Here is a 21,724-nt window from a genome sequence, read left to right on the forward strand (position 1 = left end):
ACTTCTTGGGGTGGCAGAACAATCAAACCATATTTGCAAACATATTAACAATAGACTGGATATATGTTTTCCATATTAGATTAGAAGTGAAACTCTGTCCTGAGAGATTCTCAGAACAAAGGGCTTTTTTAAGGTGAGAACCATTTAATTTTTGACTGAGACAAAACAAGGATCTAGTGTTTGTAGTTAAAGGCGAGAAACTAGGTTTTTAATGAGCTACATTTTTCCCAGTGCATTACATATTCCAGAGCCAAAGGAAGCGAATCAGTGAGATCTTATGCGCTTCAAAGTTTTATCACAGCCAGTTTTCATCTGCATAGATCTTAACAAATGATCATAGGATATGATTTTTCAGATTCACTGATAATATGTGATATTAGTACATCACTTGTTGACTTTGCAGAACGAAATCCATATTGCTTGTCACAAAGTAGATTGTTTTTGTTAAGATAGTTGATACTTTCATGATTTGTCACAAATTCAATTCAAAACTAAAGACTGATTGGTCTGTGCTGCAGAAAACAGATCTCCAATGTATTTAAATATGGGGAAAACCAATGTTTTCCGAGAAGTATTTCTCATTAAAGCAACAGAAACCTTTTGAAAAAATGATATCAAGTTTTGGCAGCAGATTTGTAAGCACAATGACTGAAATGTTATCTGAATTAATTGGCTTGTTAGCATCAAGGTTCCTGATAAGTTTGACATCTCAAACAGGTATATGTATAGTCATGGAGGAAATACTGAAAATAGTTTACACTGATTGCAAAGAATGGAATTTATAGCTAATTTCTTTACAAAAATGTTTAGCTTTGTCAGATGCTGATGATACCACCCCATGTACATCTTGTAACCAAACCTTTTTCCGATATGTCAGATACCACATGTGGGTTCTGTCATTAATCAGTGATATACTCCCTGAATGATACAAATTATAAATTCTCATCTTAAACATTCTGTAACACACATGCACACACACACACACACACACACACACGCACACACACACACGCACACACACACACACACACGCACACACACACACGCACACACACGCACATGTGTGTGTGTGTTGATGTCTGTAAACTACAATAAAATCTATTCATGATTATTAGTTCAAATTGAGAAACGCTTTCAAATTTGTAAGCCTGTTTTTTTTTCTGTTTAGGTTTCAAATGGTAAAAATTTATCTAATTAGGTTACTTGTACATTAATCTTAATTCTAATAAACTTGTGATTATTGTTGTAATTTTTATACATTTTTATTAACATACTTATATTTCCATGAGGCTTCTGAAGAAACGTGGACAAAATAAAACATAAAAATGATAAAACTGGAAATTAAATTTATAAATATATTAGCTACAGCACACTTTTGAGTTGGCTTATTAAAAACACATTAAAGGTATTCTGTTGTGAACAAATCTTTTTATTCATGGAAAAAAGCTACTGTTAAAGATTTGTTAACTCAATTTTAATGAGATTAGAAAGATCGATTCTATTGTTAGATATGTCCTTGCAATCGTGTGAGAGGATCTATGTGTAGGTTTGTCAATCTGTCACACTTTAGTTTAAAATAGAATTTGCATTGTTAAATGCGAGCATTGAATGGACACACTTTATTTCAGTTGGTTAATCTATATAGTTTGAAATAGTGTTTCCGTTTATCTGTTATACTTTAGTTTGACATAACATTTTCGTTGATCTTTATACTCATAGCATTTTTATTTGACTATTATGCTTTAGTTTGGTATGATATTTTCATTTGGCTACCTTACTTGAAATAGAATTTACATTTCGTACTTTTGGGATTCTTCAAACTACTGTTCTCATTTTGAGTGTCATTTTCACAACGTTCCGGTCTATGTTACCTCCGACCTTATCCAGATGTATCTTGTCAAACTATATCCGGAATTTCAAACAGAATCCTTTATTAATTAAGTAGTATGTTCTCGTTCCATCTGCCATGACTAGATAGAAGTTTTTAGAATAAGAAGATAAGAAATCTCATTCTAACATTCACAAATATCGTTGATGATTATCTTCATTAGTAGGTTGTATAAAGAAAGGGTTCGTCGTGTAAAGGGTTCCTATGTGGAGACGTAGATTAAAGATTAGACAGGCCTGTTGAAAGAGACAGAGTTTGTGTGTGTCTGTGTGTGTGTTGAAGTATGGTTCATAGATATGATGTATTATTGTCTTCTTAAAGTTAGTAGAAATGAAAGACTGTAGTGTAGGATGAGAAAGAGTTTGTGTGTGTACTACATTTAAGTGTGTGTGTGTGTGGAGATAGCCATGTGGACTTGTTTGTATTCACTTTTTAGTCGAACCCCGAGCCCTAAGGCCGGATAAGTTCTGTTGAGTCCCAAGAGAGAAGTTGGGGAGACAGGTCCGTTCCATGTGGAATTGTTGTCAGTCCAAGATTTAGGAAGAAAGCGAATTACCGAGTTTAATCCTTTATAAACTCAGTCACGTGTTCATCTGACCTGAGAGATGGTGTCTGATTGGGCAAGCCAGAAAGGAAGTTGACTGCTACAACCAATCAGCAATGATGTTACAAACCAAAACATTCAAAATCATAAGCCACGAGTATATGCTGCTCCTAAGTAATTTGCAATTGTATTTTCAGAATTAAGCTTTCAGCTTTCACAAGAAGGTCACTTTTACAACTGAATTTTCTCAAGTACTTTAAACATTACATACAGATCTTTGAGACAATTCTAGTATGAATATTAGGAGCATTAAATCTTTTTTTAGATGTAAATATCACTAATATATATATATATATATATATATATATATATAAGATAATCATCTACACTTATGAGACAAAAGAATAGTGGACAAACAAGAAAGTTAAAGAAACAGCATATATATTGGGTGACAAGCTATTACTCAGTAGATCTTGTGTAGAATTAGATACAATATAGGCAACATTAATTATAAATAATAGATAATATATATGATAATAAGTAAATAATAAGTATATATACTAGCAGGGCCTGTGAAAATTCCACAGCGGCATCTTTCATATGTAATATATTGCTGCTGGACATTCTATGGGCGTTCAGCATGAATGAAGACACCATCATATTATTCTAGCCTTTTTGTTAAAATTGTATACCCTCTCCTCCATTACTAAAATGATAACTTTTATATATTGTCTGGGCTGATTATTGCATTAACAAACATATCAATCAATTAACTCACATTTCATCATTTTTCATAATTCTTGGATATGTTACTAATTTCGACTATAACTTTTCATAATTTTAACTCACATTATCGCCCAACCTTCCTAAAATAATAACTTTGATATATTATTATAAAAATTATAATGAAATAAAGTAATGTTTAAATCGTAAACGGTTTCAATCATTTCCGGGACTGACTTAATATCCCCCACCCAACTGTTAAAAATATACTTGAAATAAAGATAATCATAAACGGTTTCAACAGCTTTGCGAAATTAAGGCATAAAAACAGTAACACTTTAGGGATTAGGCATCCATTACTTCAACATGAATTTCTGGGTGTAGTATCAGTCTCAGCATTCCAGTTACTTTGATAATATATATATATATATATATATATATATATATATATATATATATTTTCAAGAGAATTGTGTTTTTTTAAACTACAGAATAACTATTAAAATCAAGGCCATTTGTAGCTAGTTGTCATCTTCAATCAGTTGCAATTGAATACAGGCATCCTTAAAAGTCAGCAATTCTTCACCTCCTCAAGTCATCAAAAGAAGTTGCACCTGGTACATGAAGAAGAGGCATCCTTAAATGGAATTTATCAGCATTTCTAGGTACATTCTTGTTACAATCTGGCGGTGACGTTGTCTTCTGGTCCAGGTGTTACTTTGCTTATTAAATACATAATATTCAGGGATATCAATATAAAGGTGGTCTCTTGCATCCATGTCACTTTCGTTAAGTTGGAACCATGCAGTTAATTGCGTGTCACGTGCTTCTGTCTTTGTTCACCTGGCCTATAATAAACTTGTTGCTCATCAGGTAAATGGAGTGCCAGTCGATAAACTGTGGTTGACTGTCCATACATTTTATATTCTGACAAATGCCAAAATGCTTCAGGCAGAGATATGTATCTACACGAAATATATTGCTTAATTTCATTATATTCATGTTCATTAGTTTCATTGTTATTTATATTCATTTCCATCATTGCGCAATCATGTCCTTTATAGACATATTTGAAAAGATATTTCACACTTTTTACCGAGATACACACTTCTACATTAATGTGAGTACCATATTTTCTGAGTAAATATTTATATGGTAATACAAACCTGCAGTGAACCTCATGGACACCCACTCTAACAGAATCTCCATTATTTCTGCATCTATAAAGAGGATATCCAGAAACATTTGTAATAGTCTCCTCCTGATATGACATAGGAAATTTCTTCTGACACTATCCCTCTACCATAAAGATTGAGTTGGGATTAAATGTACCGCAGGGTCCATGAATCATGAGTTTTTTCACTAATTATCTCAATTCTGGATCATGTTCTGATGGTAATTCCACTGAAACAATATTATCAATTTGTTCTTTAGTTATAATTTTATCTTCTGCATGCAACATGATTAGCATGTGACAATGTGGGAGACCTCGTTTCTGAAATTCAATTACATGTATCACAACAATAGGTACCCCAAGTACATATCTGTCTTTTATGTCAATCATTAATTCATTGAGATGTTTAAAAACTCATGCCAACAACTCAGGTCTGTTCTGTGCATTTTCATGCGGCTGTAAGTTTTCGATTACTTCTAGACATTTTGGATTGCAAGTATATATTATAAATAAATCAGGCTTTCCATATTTGCAAACTATTGCCATTGCGTCTTGATAGCATTGTTGCATATTTTGTGGGCTCCCTGTGAAGGATGATGGCAAAATGACAGGTATTCCAGGATCTTCAGTTTCATTATTTCTTGCAAGGTGATCCATCAAGCCAGAATACATTGCAACTCTTAGTTGTGCTTGATTTTCTGCAATGAATTTCAAACGGCAACCTTCTACTTTAACATAAGCATCAACTATATATTGCTGAAATAGTTTTCCATCACTGTGTATCAGACTGAAGCCACCTCTTATAGATAGACAATATGTATACAATTCCTGCATGCAAACCTTATTATGAACTTTGGTTTGCCTATTTTCTACATGAGGAATATTTATATGCCATCTGAATTCACCATGAAGAAAGTGAAGCGGGTAAATCATTGCATCAAGATGGCAAGATAAGTAGGATATCCTCTCCCCCCTGTTGTCCTTCTTGGTACACTATAATGTTATAATGGACAGGAGGTGCTCCATTATCACTGACAAATATTACTGCAACTTCATCATTTGTTGGATTATTATATCTCCTCGCATCAAGGTCGGCAATAAACTGCATGGTTATTTTTCTGGGGTGAACATTTTGTAATGTAGCCCTCTGTTGCTCTTTAAGTTCGACAGTTCTCATGTTTTTAAATGCCCCTACATAAGGATTATCAACCATCGCTTGAGATATTTTTTTTGAGAACTGAATACAAGCAATCAGAATTTTGAGTAGCATTTAACCTCAGATTTAATGTTTCATTTTTCTCAATTATATAGAGCTATCCATATTTTCTTCCTGCATTTTCATTTGGATGTAAATTTATTGCATAATGATATATTTGTCCTTGCAATCAAAAAAAAATATAGACTATGTCCTGGGGGTGGCTTCACTGCAGCGTCGAAAGAAACAAAGGCAAAGGAGGAGTTATAATTCCTAATGTTTTTTCTAAAGTTGGTTGAATCCCTGTCATTTCCTTCAATTCCCTTAAAATGACCGGATATTCTTGCAGGGACTCAAGTGAAACTTTTCCATTATGACAGCAATTCAGAGACTCTCCCTGGAATCGGAGAGCCTGGAAGTGTTCACAAATAACATTCATTGACCCAATATAGAGTCTATCAGGATTATAAATTGAACATCAACTGCATTATTTCTTCCTATGTTATTTCTAGTTCTCCTATTTTCAAGGTTCATCAGTCGTTCTCCTTCACTCATGTCATTTCTTCTAACTCTCATCTGTTGTCTGTTGATGCTTCATTGCTCTTGTCTTTCTTCTTCGTCCATTGCATATCTTCTTGTTCGCTGACCCTGTTGCTAACTCTACCCTCGTGGGGATGCAAGTAAATGAAGACATTAGTTTTAATTATTTTTCTCGGTAAATATGAAGAATCACTCCACCTTCGAAAATTCCTTTAAAATTACCACTTTTATAGGTTTTCAGGGGCGCTAAACATGACAATAACGTTTAAAATTATGGCAAATGAGTGGGTGCATTTCTTCATATCCTATAAACTACTTGTTTCCTGGAATTTTTAACGTTAGTGATAATTTTAAAAGATTTTCCGAGTGTAGAAAGAAAGTCCCCCCCCCCAAAATGTTGGCCACAAAGTGGTTACTCATTTTACGTTAAATTATTATATAAAGTGATCCCCCACTTTTTGAAACTAACTTTTTTTTCATATCTTGGAAACTACTCATTTGCCATAATTTTAAACGTTATTTTCATTTTCAGCGCCCCCGAAAACCTATAAAAGTGGTAATTTTAAAGGAATTTTTGTGGGTGGAGTGATTCTTCATATAAAAAAGGTTACTTAGAAATTAAGAATAAGTGAAAAAAATTTCCTCCGAAATAAAAATAATAATTCAGCTTAGAAGAATATTTCGAAATGAAAACAAATCTATTATAGAAAATATTTAATAACGTTTAAAACAATTTTTCAATTAAACTATCACAGTTATTTCCCCTTTCGTTTCTGGTTTGAAAATTAAACAATTTCAGATTTCAGATAAAATAAGTTAAATCAAATATAAATTGAAACTTAAATAAACTAAATAATTAAAATTTTTAATTAGTACAGTTAACACAAAGCTATCATGTCGAATAAGTAATATCATCAAGCTAATTATTTAAATAGATTTAATTTAATGTTAATGCTAATGACCGTAGTCAATCAATGTAGATGTGGTTTGAAGAATGCTATATATAGAAATTACGTATGAAATATAATATCTGTTGACAGAAGTATCCTATCATGGGCGTTAATATTTCTTGACCAGGAGAGGTGTCACACATATGGCTTTATATTTCTTTGGTCGTTGGGAGTTGTACACACAGACACACATACGCACGAATGCTACTACTTATATATATGCATAGATAGTAATAATATTTACTAATAAATAGTTATATTTACATCTAAAAATATGGTTTTGAGCCTTCTAAAATTTGTACTAGAGTTGTCTGGAGGGACATATGGCACAGTGGTAGAGTACTTGGAAAAATTCAGTTATAAAAGTGACTTTCTTTTGAAGATTCAATCCTCAGTGTGAGCAATACAATTGCGGATCACTTAGGACATCTGTCCAATCATATCTGATGGAATGAGAGCATGCTATCCCTGTAAATTAAATTAAGAGTGTCGTTCGAAATTTTGTAGATTCCTGAGTTTGACAGAAAGATTCCCAAGTTTGACAAGATACACCTGAAGATGCTTGAATGTTACATCAACCAAAATGTTGTCAAAATGACAAGATGAGAAAAGTAGTCTAAAGAATCCAATTAATATGAATAACCAATCTGCATCTCAAAAATTTAGAAACAGAATTTCCATTTGTCTCTTATACTTCAGTTTGATGTAATATTTTCGTTTACGCTACACTTACGATTAAACTAGTATTTTTCTTACTAAAAACTCATATTAATTTGCTGAAGAATATTTTTATTGCTTTCATGAAATTGATTATTCAGTGTTTTACAATATACAAATGAGTAATGCAATCTATAACAAAAAGAAAGAAATTCTGTGGGTAAAACAATTTATACTTAATATTTCTTTATTAAATACTAGCAGGACCCATGTACCACTATTGCTCGGTAGAAAGATGGTATAAAGCCTGAACAGATACGTTGAAAAATCCCCTCCATCAAAACGGTTTAAACTATTATATTAGGCTCGGCTAAATTTGTTTTGTTTTATTTTATGAAGAGATCAGCGAAAGGAAGAATTGAGGTCCCCACGGATGAAAAGAAACAATGAAAAGCATGCTAGTTAACATTAAATCAACCAAATATAGGAAAGTAATGAATACAAAATGCCCCTGAAAAAATATTTTAACCAATCTTGAAACCATTTCAATAAAGGAGGAATCCTTCTAAACTTTTTGTTTTGTTTTATGAAGTAATCAATAAGTTATGAAGTTAAACCCCTGTTAATAATTAACTAATTATAAGATAATATGTACCCCCCCTTAAAAACCAAAAGGAAAAAAATGAAAATGTTATTGTGAAATGACCTGGAAGTTAAACTCACAAAACTGTGATGGTAGCCCATGTCAGAATGAAAAAAGAATTGATGATGATTATTATGAAGATAATAATAATAATAATAATAATAATAATAATAATAATAATAATAGCAGCAGTAATTAAAAGTACTAATAGCGGCAGTAGCAGTTGTACCAACAACATTAAAAACACTTGATACAACTTTTGATATAAACAAACCATTTAATTTATGTGAATAATTTGAAACTTGTAAAAAAATTATTTTAACTGCATATTTTACGAACAGAAAAGTTTGACAATGTTTTTGTTTAAATAATCTATATATTAATAGGATAGCATGTGTGTTATTTATTTTGTGTGTTACACTTACATCCGAGTGACTGTCGTTATGGACTTCCATTTCTTGTAATAAATAATTTTACCAAGAATTCTTCATAAGTGTTGGTTTCGGTTTCAATTATAGCTGATGGCACTTAAGTCATCTATTTTTTATAAATAATTTTACCAAGAATTCTTGATAAGTTTTGGTTTCAGTTTCAATTATATCTGATGGGACTCCAGTAATCTAATTTTTTTATAAATAATTTTATCAAGAATTCTTCATAAGTTTTGTTTTTGATTATAACTGAAGGAACTTAAGTTATATGTATTTTTTTTTTTCATAAGTTTCAGTTTCAATTCAAGCTGATGCACCCAAGTCATATGGATATATTTTTTTTTACTTTTGAAATCGCAACTTTATAATTTATAAAAATCGATAGAACATTAACTCTATAATAATATATACGAAATCTGCACGAATTAAAATATCATATTTAAGCATACTTTACAACCGGGCTATGCCGGGTGTCCCTGATAGCTTAGATAAATACTTTTTCAGCTTTAACAAAAGAGCTACAGTAATATCAGAGCTTTAACAAAAGAGCTACAGTAATATCAAAGCATCTTCATTTATGCTGAATATCTACAGAATGCCAACATTGATCTATTACATATGAATGAGTCCCCTGTGAAATTTCCACAGGTCCCACTAGTATAGAAGTAATATGCGAAAATAATAAACTTGTATATTTTAACAGTGAGATATTCATAAACGTTTTCACAAAATTCTAGTTTATGTAAAGAAAAATATAAAATGTAATGTGAATGCAAATTTCATCACATGCAAACTTTACAAGCGGCTGCTGACCGTTGTGAATGTAATATTCCAGCCAAGGGTAAATGCCTTACAACAAATTATTTTATCATTTAGATTAAGGGGTCGGTTTAATGTAAAATCATATTTCACTTTCTAACCAGATAGCGTTTAAATGACATCTAATAATCTTAGTTAAATCTGAAAAATGAAATATTCTTTATTTGTGGGTGGGTGGGTGCATATAAACTTATAGTTATTGATAGGATAAAGAGAAGGATTTGTGGGTACTGTTGCCACCTTGATTTATGGTTTGTGGTTGGGTTAATAGATTTATTTTTAATCCCCCTCCCCTCAAAAAACACACAATTTAGCCCTCACAGCTATAAATATCTGGTTATATACTTTTAAAAGGCTATAAAATAATCGCCCACTCTAAAATCTGCAGTAATTGTTTTTGTTCCAACAGGTAATCCCTTAAAAATCAGAATCTCATTTTGGATGGGAGTGGGATTTCATCTACAAATGTATTGCAATTAATTTAAATATAACATTTTCAAATATGTTTCAAAGTGTTCTGGTATACTTTAAACCATATATGAACTGTAGAATGTATTATCGTAATTTAGTGCAATCGTATTTATCTAAAAAAAAAAAAAATTTATCCCCAAAACCTTTATAAAAAGATGGTGATTTTAATTTCAGAGAACGTATTAACTTCATTGCTAATAAAACAATATGAAATTATGTAAAAACAAAAATAAATAAATAAAAAATAAGATGCAAATAGTTGGGAGCTAACATCTTTAATATGGCGCATTGTTAATGCCTTCAATTTAGCCGTTTAGTTTGTTTATATAGCATATTAACGAAGATGTTACACTATTAATATTATTGTTATATGTAGTAGTAGTAACAGGTGTCTCTAGTATTATAGGAACAGCATTAATAACAACAAAGCAATAATAAGAATAACAAAACATGAGATTAGCACACATACACTGTTTTTCTCCATAACGGTAAGAGAAATCCTTCTATACCGAGGTAAATCCTTTTATGATGTGCTTGTTAAGGTAAGAAATGAGGGCATCGCAAGACGGAATAAATATTAGTATCAAACTTCGAAAAAAATGTGCTCCGCTCTCCAAAGTCATGACATAACCAATTCAGTGTAACATTCAATCAGAATATGTAAGGCTTGTAAGGCTCTTTTTAGTAGTTTGTATTTAAACAGGAAAGATCGACAAAAACACATACTTTATCTTTTATATATGAGAAAAGAGGGTGTGTTTTACTCTTTTATAGCCTTTGACAGATTTTTAAAGGAAAAAAAAACGTGATCAAATCAATTGATATATTAAGTAGAATTTGACAGATATTTTATTGAATAATGCCTGAATAACTTCAGAAATAGATATTTTGTAATGTGTTAAAATGAAAAATAAACTTGTATGGCGAATGTCAAATCAGTCATGCCACTTGTCAATCTTCAAATCCTTGGATCAGGAATTATTGATATTCTTTTTTTACATTTTACATCCTCAGCAACATAATTACATTTCCTCAAGAGTAAATGAGATCATGGAAAATTGATATGAAAAAAGATTCCTTAGTGTTTTTTTAAAGTGCAGATATTGATTGTTGAGGATATCCAAAATATTTCATTGTTTGGTGAAAAATGAAGTTAAGAGAAATAAAAGTTAATATATAAGTATGGTATTTTCTCATAAATGTTGATGTTTTCTTATGAAATTATAACTTGTTCATATTATTACACTGGGTTACAAAAAATGTTTTGAAAATCGTCCTGGGTTTTCCAGCTGAATTATACTACTTTTGATGCCCTGAGTCCGAAAATGACCTTGGTTTTGCTCAATCAGGTCAGGTTTTTTTTGCTACAGAATTTTTAAAAAATCGATTTTTCGTAAAAAAAAAAATTTCTGCGGATCCTCAGCTGAGAAACCCCTGACGATTTTTTCCGTTTTCCTCAAGAAATAAAAGTCAACGTATCCAAATTCATTCAGTATTTGGGAAGAATGACACAAATTTGCTAAAGTATAACCTTCGTTAGCCTAAATTCACACAAAAATATATTAAATATTAAATAAATTCTATACATATTTATACACATAAATTTATGATAAACACATATATTAATTATTTATAATATTATTCGTGTCTGTGCCTTGTAATTCGATATATTATTCAAGAATAATATGATTGAACTCAAAACCCCTGATATTAGCATATGTATAGCTCGCCAGGTAGGCCTATATCTGTATCTCAAAAAGTTGACCTGATAGAGCAAAATCATTGTGATATTCGGACTCAGAACAACAAAATTAGTCTAAATCAGCTGAGAAACCCCTGACGTTTTTTTGGTTGTTACCCAGTGTTATCTATATAAATAATGTGTGTGTATATTTGTGTGTCTGTCTACGTGTAAATATTTAAGGATACTTTATAACGAGTAAAATCTTTGTTTGGATAGATGAGTAAAGCGCACATATGTCAGCAAGTTGGAATGCAAACTGTTCATTTCAACTTGACATATTTTCACTTTATGTGCATGACCAAATTCAGTTCATTTCTTGATGTCATTTAATATTAAATCTTTCTTACTTATTAGGTGGACAAGAAGGGTCTTGCAGAATTTTACATTTTGATTTCAAATGATGTATTTTCAAATAAGTTTTTGTTATTATACCTTTACTTTATATATCATTTTAAAGAGCGTTTTCGCTCTATCTTAACTGTTCAAATTACAATCGTTTTAAAACAAATATGTCTTTTCAGAACATTGAATACAAGATGGAACAAAAGCAAATTCACACAATTTTCTTATTTCAGTTCAAACTAGACCGAAAAGCTGCTGGAACAGCTTGCGATATCAACAAAGTGTTTGGCTAAGTAACTACTACTGAACACACAGTACAATGGTTGTTTAAGTAATTTCCTGACAGCAACGGGAGTCTTGAAAATGATGAGCATAGTGGTCAGCCACCGAATGTTGACAACAATCAATTGAGCCTTAGTTGAAGCCAGTCCATGCACAAATGTTCAAGAACTTGCTTTTGAATTAGATATAACATATACAATAATATTCAAATACTTGAGAAAGATTGGAAAGGCAAAAAACTTGATAAATGACTTGAACACAAACCAAAATAAACGCCATTATTAAATGTCATCTTCCCTTCTTTTTCACAGCAAGAATGACCAGTTTCACAACCAGGTTGTGACTTGTGATGAGAAGTGAGTTCTTTACAACAATTAGCAACGCTCAGCTCAGTAGTTAGATGCTGACGATGCTCCATGAGACTTCCCGAAGCCAGAGTTGCACTAAAAGAAGGTAGTGCTGACTATTTGATAGTCTGCAACCCGTCTCATCCATTATAGTTTTTTGAATGAAGGCAAAACCATTACGGTGGATAAGTACTGTCAACAAATGGATGAAAACTTCAACAACAACAGAAACAACAACAGAAAAAGCCTAATTCTCCTCCGCCACAATGCCCAAATGTACATTGCTAAACCGACCCTACAGAAGTTGAACGAATTGGGCTACAAAATTCTGTCTCATCTGCCATACTCTCCAGACCTCTCACTTACCGACTACAATTTTTTTCAAATACCTTGACAACTTTCTGCATGAGAAATGCTTCAAAAACCTAAGCAATATAAAAGACGATTTTAGCGACTTCATCGCCACCAGAACGCAAGATTTTTATGTTACTGGCATAAATACACTTTTTTTGCATTGACAAAAATCTGTTGATTCTGATGGTGTTTATTTCGATCAATAAATTTTTGTTAGAGCCGAGATATGTTCACCTGAATTTAAAAGTTAAAAACTGCAAAAACTTTCTTGCCAACTGATATCTCTTGGTATCATCCTACATTGGTAGGAGACGTAGCTGGAGCAATAAAATTTTTGGTTTTGATTCTAACTGATGGCGCCCAAGTAATTTTTTTAACTTTTGAAATTACTGCTCTATATTAGGTACAATATAATATTCAATAGAGAATTTGTTCTATAATAATAAATATGAAATCTGTGTAAATTAAAATGTAAAAAATTAGAAAGAACTAGATATTTTAGTGTTGCTGGGTTTAAAGTTTCAATTAGTGGAAATGTATTTTAAATAGTAACTAGCACGGTTATTTGGCGTTGCCTGGGGACATATAAAACTAAATAGAATTTAAATAATGTATAACATATTTATATTAAAATATCTATCTCTCCCACTGTCTCTTTATTGTTCTCACTTTTCGTTGCCCCTATTTTTCTCTCTTTCTCCTTAATCATTTCTTTGTCCTCTGCTCAATCCATTCGTCTTGCTTGTTTTAATGTGCTGAAAATTGTAAATCATTTATAAGAGCTATCCCTTTTACATATAATATTCTAATCCCATGTTTATTGCTGCCTAATAATGCTGCATAGAACAAAATACAACGGCATTCTCGATCCCCGGTAATTGCGTTCCCTCCATCCATTTTGCAATACTATGAAGAGAGAAATTACGTTGGTAATAAAAATAGTCCAAAAGATAAAATCTTAGTTTGAACATAGTTTACATTTATTGATCCTTAACAACTCCAAGTAAGACAAAAGATTATGTTACACACACTCATCAAATATAATATAGTAATGTTAATAAAAAAATGTTATTACTTCCTGATAATTCCGGGTAGAACAAAAGTTTCTGTTACTTCTTTCCGTCCAACCTCAAGTATTAAATATAATAAGGCGATATTAGTAAAGTGCTCGTCACTATCAAAAGTACCGTTAAAATCATATGAACATAAATGAAGTTGATAATGACAATTTTGTTGTTCACTATAATAACATCGAATAAAACAGAAGTTTCTGTTACCCCCCCCTTTACTACCAAATAATAATAACATAATAGTAGTTATGAGTCCTTCACAGAACTGACAAACTTACTGTTAAAATATAAGTATGAAGAGAACTAATGTAAATAATGACAATTATATTGCCCCTGAATGACGCCAATATCAAAAAATTACTATTATCCCTCCCTCCACTTATCAAATGTATTAGTTTGGTGCAAAAACAATATCGTTTTCTCACATATGTTACTTTTACATGATTTCTGAATTAATTCATTGATATATATATATATATATATATATATATATATATATATATATATATAGTCATGTTATATATCATTTTGAAGCGCGTTTTTTGTTCTATCGAATCATGTTATTCGTTATTGTTCTCAATCTCTTCATTCATTTATTTGCAGGCTTTTCGATAACATGGACAAAATTCAAATCTGCACGATTTTCTAGTTCAAACTAGGCCAAAAATCTGCTGAGACAGCTCATGATATCAATGATGCGTTTGGCCCAGGAATGAATGTGTGGCACAACGGTGGTTCAAGAAATTTCACAATGGTGACAAGAGCCTTGAAGATGAAGACTGTTGTGGCTGTCCAACTGCGGTTGATAATGATAATTTGAAAACCTTAATTGAAGCCGATCCTTGCAAAAGCACACGAGAAGTTGCTATTGAACTCGAGGTCGACCACTGAACAGTCGTTTGTCATTTAAAACAAATTGAGAAGTCAAAAAGTTGAATAAATGGGCGCCGCATAAATTGAAAAAAAATCATCGTTTTGAGGTGTCTTCTATGCTCCTTCTGTGCAACAAAAACGACCCATTTCTCGGCGTGATGTGTGATGAAAAATGGATCTTCTACGACAACTGACGATGTTCGGCACAGAAGGTTTGGTGGTCTGCAGCCGGTCTCATCCATCACAACTTCTTGAATCTGGGCGAAATGATTACGGCAGTGATGTACTGCTGACAAATTGATGAAATGCACCACAAGCGCCAATGTATGTGCCCAAGATTGGTCAATATGAAGGGACCAATTCTTCTCTCTGACAACACTCGCCCTGCATGTTACTCAACTTACCCTGTAGAAGCTGAACGGATTAGGCTATGAGATTCTGCCTCATCTGCCATATTCACTGAACGTCTCGCCCACTGATTATCACTTTTTCAAGCATCTCAACAACTTATGCAAAAATGCTTCAAAAACCGAGATGATCTCGAATCGGCCTTCAATGACTTCATCCCTTCGAGAACTCCAGATTTCTATGATAATGGGATTTAAAAAATTGTTTCTCGTTGGCAAAAATGTGTGGATTTTAATGGTTCTTATTTCGATTAATAAAGTTTATTATGAAGGGAGTTATGATCTTTTGAAGTTGAATGCCAAAAAACAACATTATTTTTGCACCAACCTAATACAACTGTAATTTTATTAAGAAGACCTTCATATTACTGACAAAAGTAAAGTTAAAATCAAACTATCACAGAAGTGATGTTGATACAGATTACTAATCCTAGGAAATGCTAACTAGAAGCAGCTTTCAAATTTCTAATTTCTTTCCCCTTTATTACAAAATATTAAAAAGATAGTGTTAATGAAGACAATAGTCCAAAGACAGGTAATATATGTCGGTTAACGAAAATAATACTGTAATCTTAGAATTTTTGATACCGGACAACTACGAGTAGAATGAATGATCCCGGTAAATTTCTAATGTCTTCTCTCTTCTTTATGTCAATATATTAAGAAAATATATCATGAACCAGGACTCATACTCTGTTATTGGTATGACTCCCGGATGATTAATTCATGTAATATACTCTATAATGGAACATGTACGCATTTTTACTGAAATAAATGATTGCTTTAAAACTTGTTTGAAACTATAATGATATCATTTTTGATTATTTTCTTTTAAATTGATCATCTAAAAATATCTATTTTTTGATGTTTTAGAGTACACCTATTGAAAGCTTCATTTTCCTGTCTATATAATATAGATGTTAAATAATTAAACTTCAATGAACAAGTTTGTTATTTTGAATATTGAACTAATCATTACCCAAAACAAGTATTGCGATTTATGAAGCCGTGCTTAATGTTTACACATACTATTTGGTTTTGTTCAGTTTGTCTATTTTACAAAAATAGCAACCCTTTTTGCTTATTTTTCTAACGAGTCACCATTATAGGTAATATATCTATTAAAATGAATTCTGAAGAAAAATTTATTGATTAGCTATGATATTCACTCTGTGAACTAGTATTTCTTCTATTAGTGAGTTCACTACTTATCAAGACTAAAATCCACTTGCAGATACAGGCTGATGGAGTGATTGTCAGTTGAAAGATGAACATCTTAGGAGAGGATTGAACATAATTAATAGAATGAACAAAGTTTGATTACATATTAGGACGGTTTATGACAAGTATTTGTTGTTGGCATTAGATTTTAAGATGGCCATGTTGTCGTCTGCAGAGAAGCAGTTTAATGTTAATGTGTTCCATAAATAAGAAAGTTTTAGTAAAATACCCTTTTCATAGAAATTCTGTCTAAAAATAAACACATGGGGTAGAAATAAAAGATCGTTCCAGTTGTAGGAAAAGACGAGTTCTTGCTGTGAATATATGATTAATAGGAACAAGGGATTGGAGCTCAGTTGAGCATATTTGATGGAAAATAATGAGATAGAGAATGTCTAGCAATATCTTTTCTGTGAGCAAGAGACTGCAGTTAAAAGAATGTAATCCCAAAACATGATACATGATCATTTCATACGATTAAAAACATGTTATTTTAGGCATCACTTCAGATTCATAACTTTTCCAACAATATTATTGCATAAATAATCACAATGGATCTATTTGCCTTTTGAACTCTACAAAACCAATACCGTATTTTGCGATTGTTATAATATTTAGACATTTTTTATGATCGTTGTTAAAGTATAAGAGTAGATGAATTTTTAAAAGTTTTTAAATAAAAATAAAATTCAGTTGTGACAATTGAATAGGATTTAGCGTCTATAAATGTCTTGACAGGATGTAAAAAAATAAGTCTCTAACTTAATATGCCTCGCACAATGTACAAAGTACCAGTTTCTGTCACATCATTGCAGTGTGGCATCTTAGTGGGTTTTTTTTTTCTTAATAAGTATTTCTATGAAATGTGCTCCAATAAATTTAGTGTTCTTGTGCCTCATCAACTAAAATACCTTCAAATCACCTGACTAGCAATAAAATTCCACTCTTTCACTTTAAAGGTTTCAAGATGCTGGCAACTCTTACCGTGTAATAGTTTATTTTCTCAAACTGTTCGCTTTTGTAATTCTTTTCTTTTTCCCTGTTTCTCCGATTATAACACAGAAATTCAAATGTAATTGTGAACAAATATCTTGCTTCTCAACCTCCTACATAAGTTGCCCTATAAATCCGGCTATTATCACAGTAGCTCGTTATTTTGGTAGCAACATGCCTTGTTTGGATTGAATAAAAAATTCAATAATTTTAATTATTTAATAAAAACAAAATAAGAAAAAAAAATTAATATTGCTAATGATTATAACAATAATTTAATATTTCTTTCAGCTGGATGCATTGAAACGAGTTGTTGATCGAACAGCAGCTGATCTTGAAGCTACCAGGTCACAAGTAGCAACACAAAAGAAAACGCTCATGGTTGAAACCAAAAAGTAAGAATACTTTTTCTCTTTTTCATTATAATTGACTTTTCCATTATTATTTACTGTCCAGGAGTTAAAAAACAAAAAAACAAAAAACAAAAAAAAAACAAACAAAAAACTATCAATATAAAATGTTGCTGGTATTAGTGATTGTCATTTATTTACAGAAGAAAGCCATATCTACAATATTACAATTCTGATTTTGGGCATGTGAAAAGAGAGGAGACTTAAAAATGGAAGTTGAGGAAATCACATAACTTCCAGCTGAAGATGCCTTAGTTTCTTTCCTCACTGACAAATGAAAAACATTGCCGATCCTGAGAAACTCCAACAGATTAGGGGTGGTCACACAGTGTAGCTTTTCTTTCTCTTTTTTATCTCTCTCTCTCTCTCTCTCTCTCTCTCTCAGACACACACACATATGTACAAAGTTTTCTGTTCTTTTAACTAAAACCATTATAAATTCAAAAACATGTGTCCACATATTTTTTTGTTCAACAGCTGAAAAGCGGTCTGAGTTTCACAGTGGCAGTGATAACAAGAAGATCAGTCATGTGTGTTTGCTGGACTCGGGTGTATAACGGTTTATATACCAAAAAATAAAGTTTGCAGATGGCCCCAAAGCCTAGATTTTTGGAAATCTCACTGCATATTTAGCATATGGGTTCACTGGCTTTTAGTTATACATAGAGATGTTCTACTGTGTCATGTCTTTGTTGAATTCTTATATCCATCTTCTTCATCATTAACTGTAAAAGAGAGCACAAGCACATGCTTGTTTCAAACATTAAAGCAGCAGACATGGTTATTATAATAGTTCAATTTTATGGCAATCATGCGACAAGCCAAAATGAAAACAAAAACATGTATAAAAAATAGAGCATAACTAATAATCAAATATGTTATAGCCAGAGAATAGCGTGTTTTTGAAGATTAGCAATGCTACATAAATACAGTTCAGCCATGTAATACTTTTGATTATGCTGCGACTCTCTTTTTCAAACAGAAATTAATTCCACTACGCCTATTACAAAACTCCCACTAATTTTTGGTAAAAGATGTATTCCTAATTTTTGGTAAAGCTATGAATACATCTCTATTTTCTCTTGCTATATATAAAATAGTAGGGTAGATTATTTCCAAGCCTTGGTAAAGCTACAAATCTAGGAAAATGAAAATTCTGAAACAACAATTGTGGTAGTTATAAAAAAAAACATAAGTACTAGATTGATTAGAAGAACACGATTGTCAATCATCAATTGTGATGAGGCACTAAAAAAAAAAGGGTAGAATCCCACAATGCAGTTTGGCACTTTCATGCAAATCTATAAATTTCCAAATGGGACTTTGTAGTACTTAATTGTAATTGTGGCGATTGGGTTGAGCTATATAACGTTTCTTTTTGGAAATTGTGTGTGTGTGTATACATGTGTGTGTGTATATATATATATATACACACATGTATATATATATATATATATATATATATATATATATACATGTGTGTATATATATATACATGTGTGTATATATATACATGTGTGTGTGTGTATATATATATATATACATGTGTGTATATATATATATATGCATGTGTGTGTGTATATATATATGCATGTGTGTGTGTATATATATATATACATGTGCGTATATATATGTGTATGTGCATATATATGTGTGTGTATATATATATATATATACATGTGCGTATATATATGTGTATGTGCATATATATATATGTGTATATATACATATATATATGTGTATATATATATGTATGTGTATATATACATATATATGTGTGTGTTTATATGTGTATATATATATATATATATATATATACACACACACACACTTATGCTGCCGATTGAAATGAATCTTTGCTACCAAATATCACTGATGGATGTTTTTGTGCCTTTAGCTCATCAGAAATGATAATTTATATGTGAAAAATTGAATTAATGACATAACTGTACGGTTTTATACGATCATTTTAGTAATATACCTAGATGAATAACGAATGTGACCATTTGTGAAGCATAACTTTCTCTTCAGTTTTTTTTTTATAGAGGATATACACAAATCTCTCTCTCTCTCTCTCTGTATATATAAATGAAAATGTGTGTATGTATGTGAGAACACTTGTTAACCTATATACTCAACGAATTTTTTATGTATAGACTTGAAATTTGGTATGTGGGATATTAAGACATATGGAAGCCATTTTAATCAGTTTTCATGTGTGTGAAAAAGGTTGCTAAGTGGTTAAAATTGTAAAATTGGTACATAGAAGTCATCGGATTTTTATCTGTTTGTCAACTGTTTCTTGAATGCGCATGCACGGTCGTGAAACATCACAGCTTCTTCATGTTATGAAGAAGATTTTAAAACACTTTGTAAAGAACGTCTCAAGCTGGTCTAATGGTTATCGTACTTGACTCACTGTCTAGGTTTTGGTTTTGATCTCAGCTCGAGTATTTTTTTTTTAACTTACAAGAAGAGAACTGTTTTGAAATATATCTAAAGAAAGTGTTTATCAGCATTTTCTTATTATCCACCCATGTTTTTGTTAATTTAATTCTGTAAATACTTAACCAATCATTATGAATTTTGTAACAGAGCTGCTTAAGTTATGGGTATGTAATGTGAGCTATATTTAGTTTAATGTAGTTTTACAGAATGTTCGTTAAAATTCAGACACCTTTGACTTTGATACAATTTTAACTATATTTATTGGACATGACTTAATAAATATTCTTAAAATGCCAGTTTTTATTGGAATATATTCAAGGCTTGTTAATAGGCATGATATGGGCATTATTTTCCACTTAAATTTTAAATTATTTCTGATTTGTATAAAATTTGGTTCATAATAATAAAATTCCTTAAATACCAATTTTTTCTTAAGATTTTGTAAGTTTGAGCATCAAATGTTATATATTTTCCTTAAATGCAATTAAATTTTTTTTTTGATTAAAATTGCAATAAGGATTGTAAACGTAATGTTTAGGACGTATATTAATAATCTAGATAAGGTTTAAATACACATGTTAATATCCGAATAATGTTTACTGTGTTTATATAATAGTACTCAATGATAAATAGAGCTGTTTATATAACAAAAATCTCATTTATACATAGTTCTGATCCACAACGAGACCGCATCGGCCTCTTCTGGCAATTGATGGTAAGCAGCCAGAATAAGCAGATACAAAAACTACCAGACAATGAATTCAAGACTCTTTATTTTTTTTTAAATTTATTTTTTACATTTTTTTATTCCATTTTCACCCCAAACAAGGCACAGTGCCGCGTTAATGTAGGGGGCTACTATCGGGGCCATAAGTTGAGTTGTAAGGAGTTGAGCAGCAAGATGTCTGTTCACATTACACTTGAATTTCAGCATGTTAGTACAGTTGGGAAACTCTGAAACTATATAAAAGAAATATGTTTATTTTTTCAAGAAAAGTGTATCAAATAAAATTTCAACAACTGTTTAGAGATAAGATTTTTTTAATACTAAAACATGAAACAACTATGAACGAAAATCTATTTTTTGTGCAAGAAAAGTTTCAATAAAATAAGTTTTTTTGTTTTTTTTTCATGAAAAGTACTATGATCGAAAACAATTTTTTTTTTTCAAGAATAGCGTCAGATATTTTTCCCCATT

At 31.3% G+C, this 21,724-nt stretch overlaps 1 protein-coding gene across 2 annotated transcripts in view; it reads left to right on the forward strand.

Annotated features, from left to right (window-relative positions):
* LOC145287850 (coiled-coil domain-containing protein 39-like) overlaps positions 1-21,724 on the forward strand; it is a 2,493,216-nt gene that overhangs the window by 436,917 nt on the left and 2,034,575 nt on the right. For both annotated transcript variants that reach the window (XM_080135726.1, XM_080135725.1), the window contains exon 8: positions 17,960-18,063. In XM_080135726.1, coding sequence (XP_079991852.1) covers positions 17,960-18,063 — 104 coding nt within the window. The remainder of the gene's footprint in view (positions 1-17,959; positions 18,064-21,724) is intronic.

The sequence above is a fragment of the Euprymna scolopes genome, chromosome 11, assembly GCF_053919585.1.
Source record: "Euprymna scolopes isolate OS-2025 chromosome 11, ASM5391958v1, whole genome shotgun sequence".
NCBI lineage: Eukaryota > Metazoa > Mollusca > Cephalopoda > Sepiida > Sepiolidae > Euprymna > Euprymna scolopes.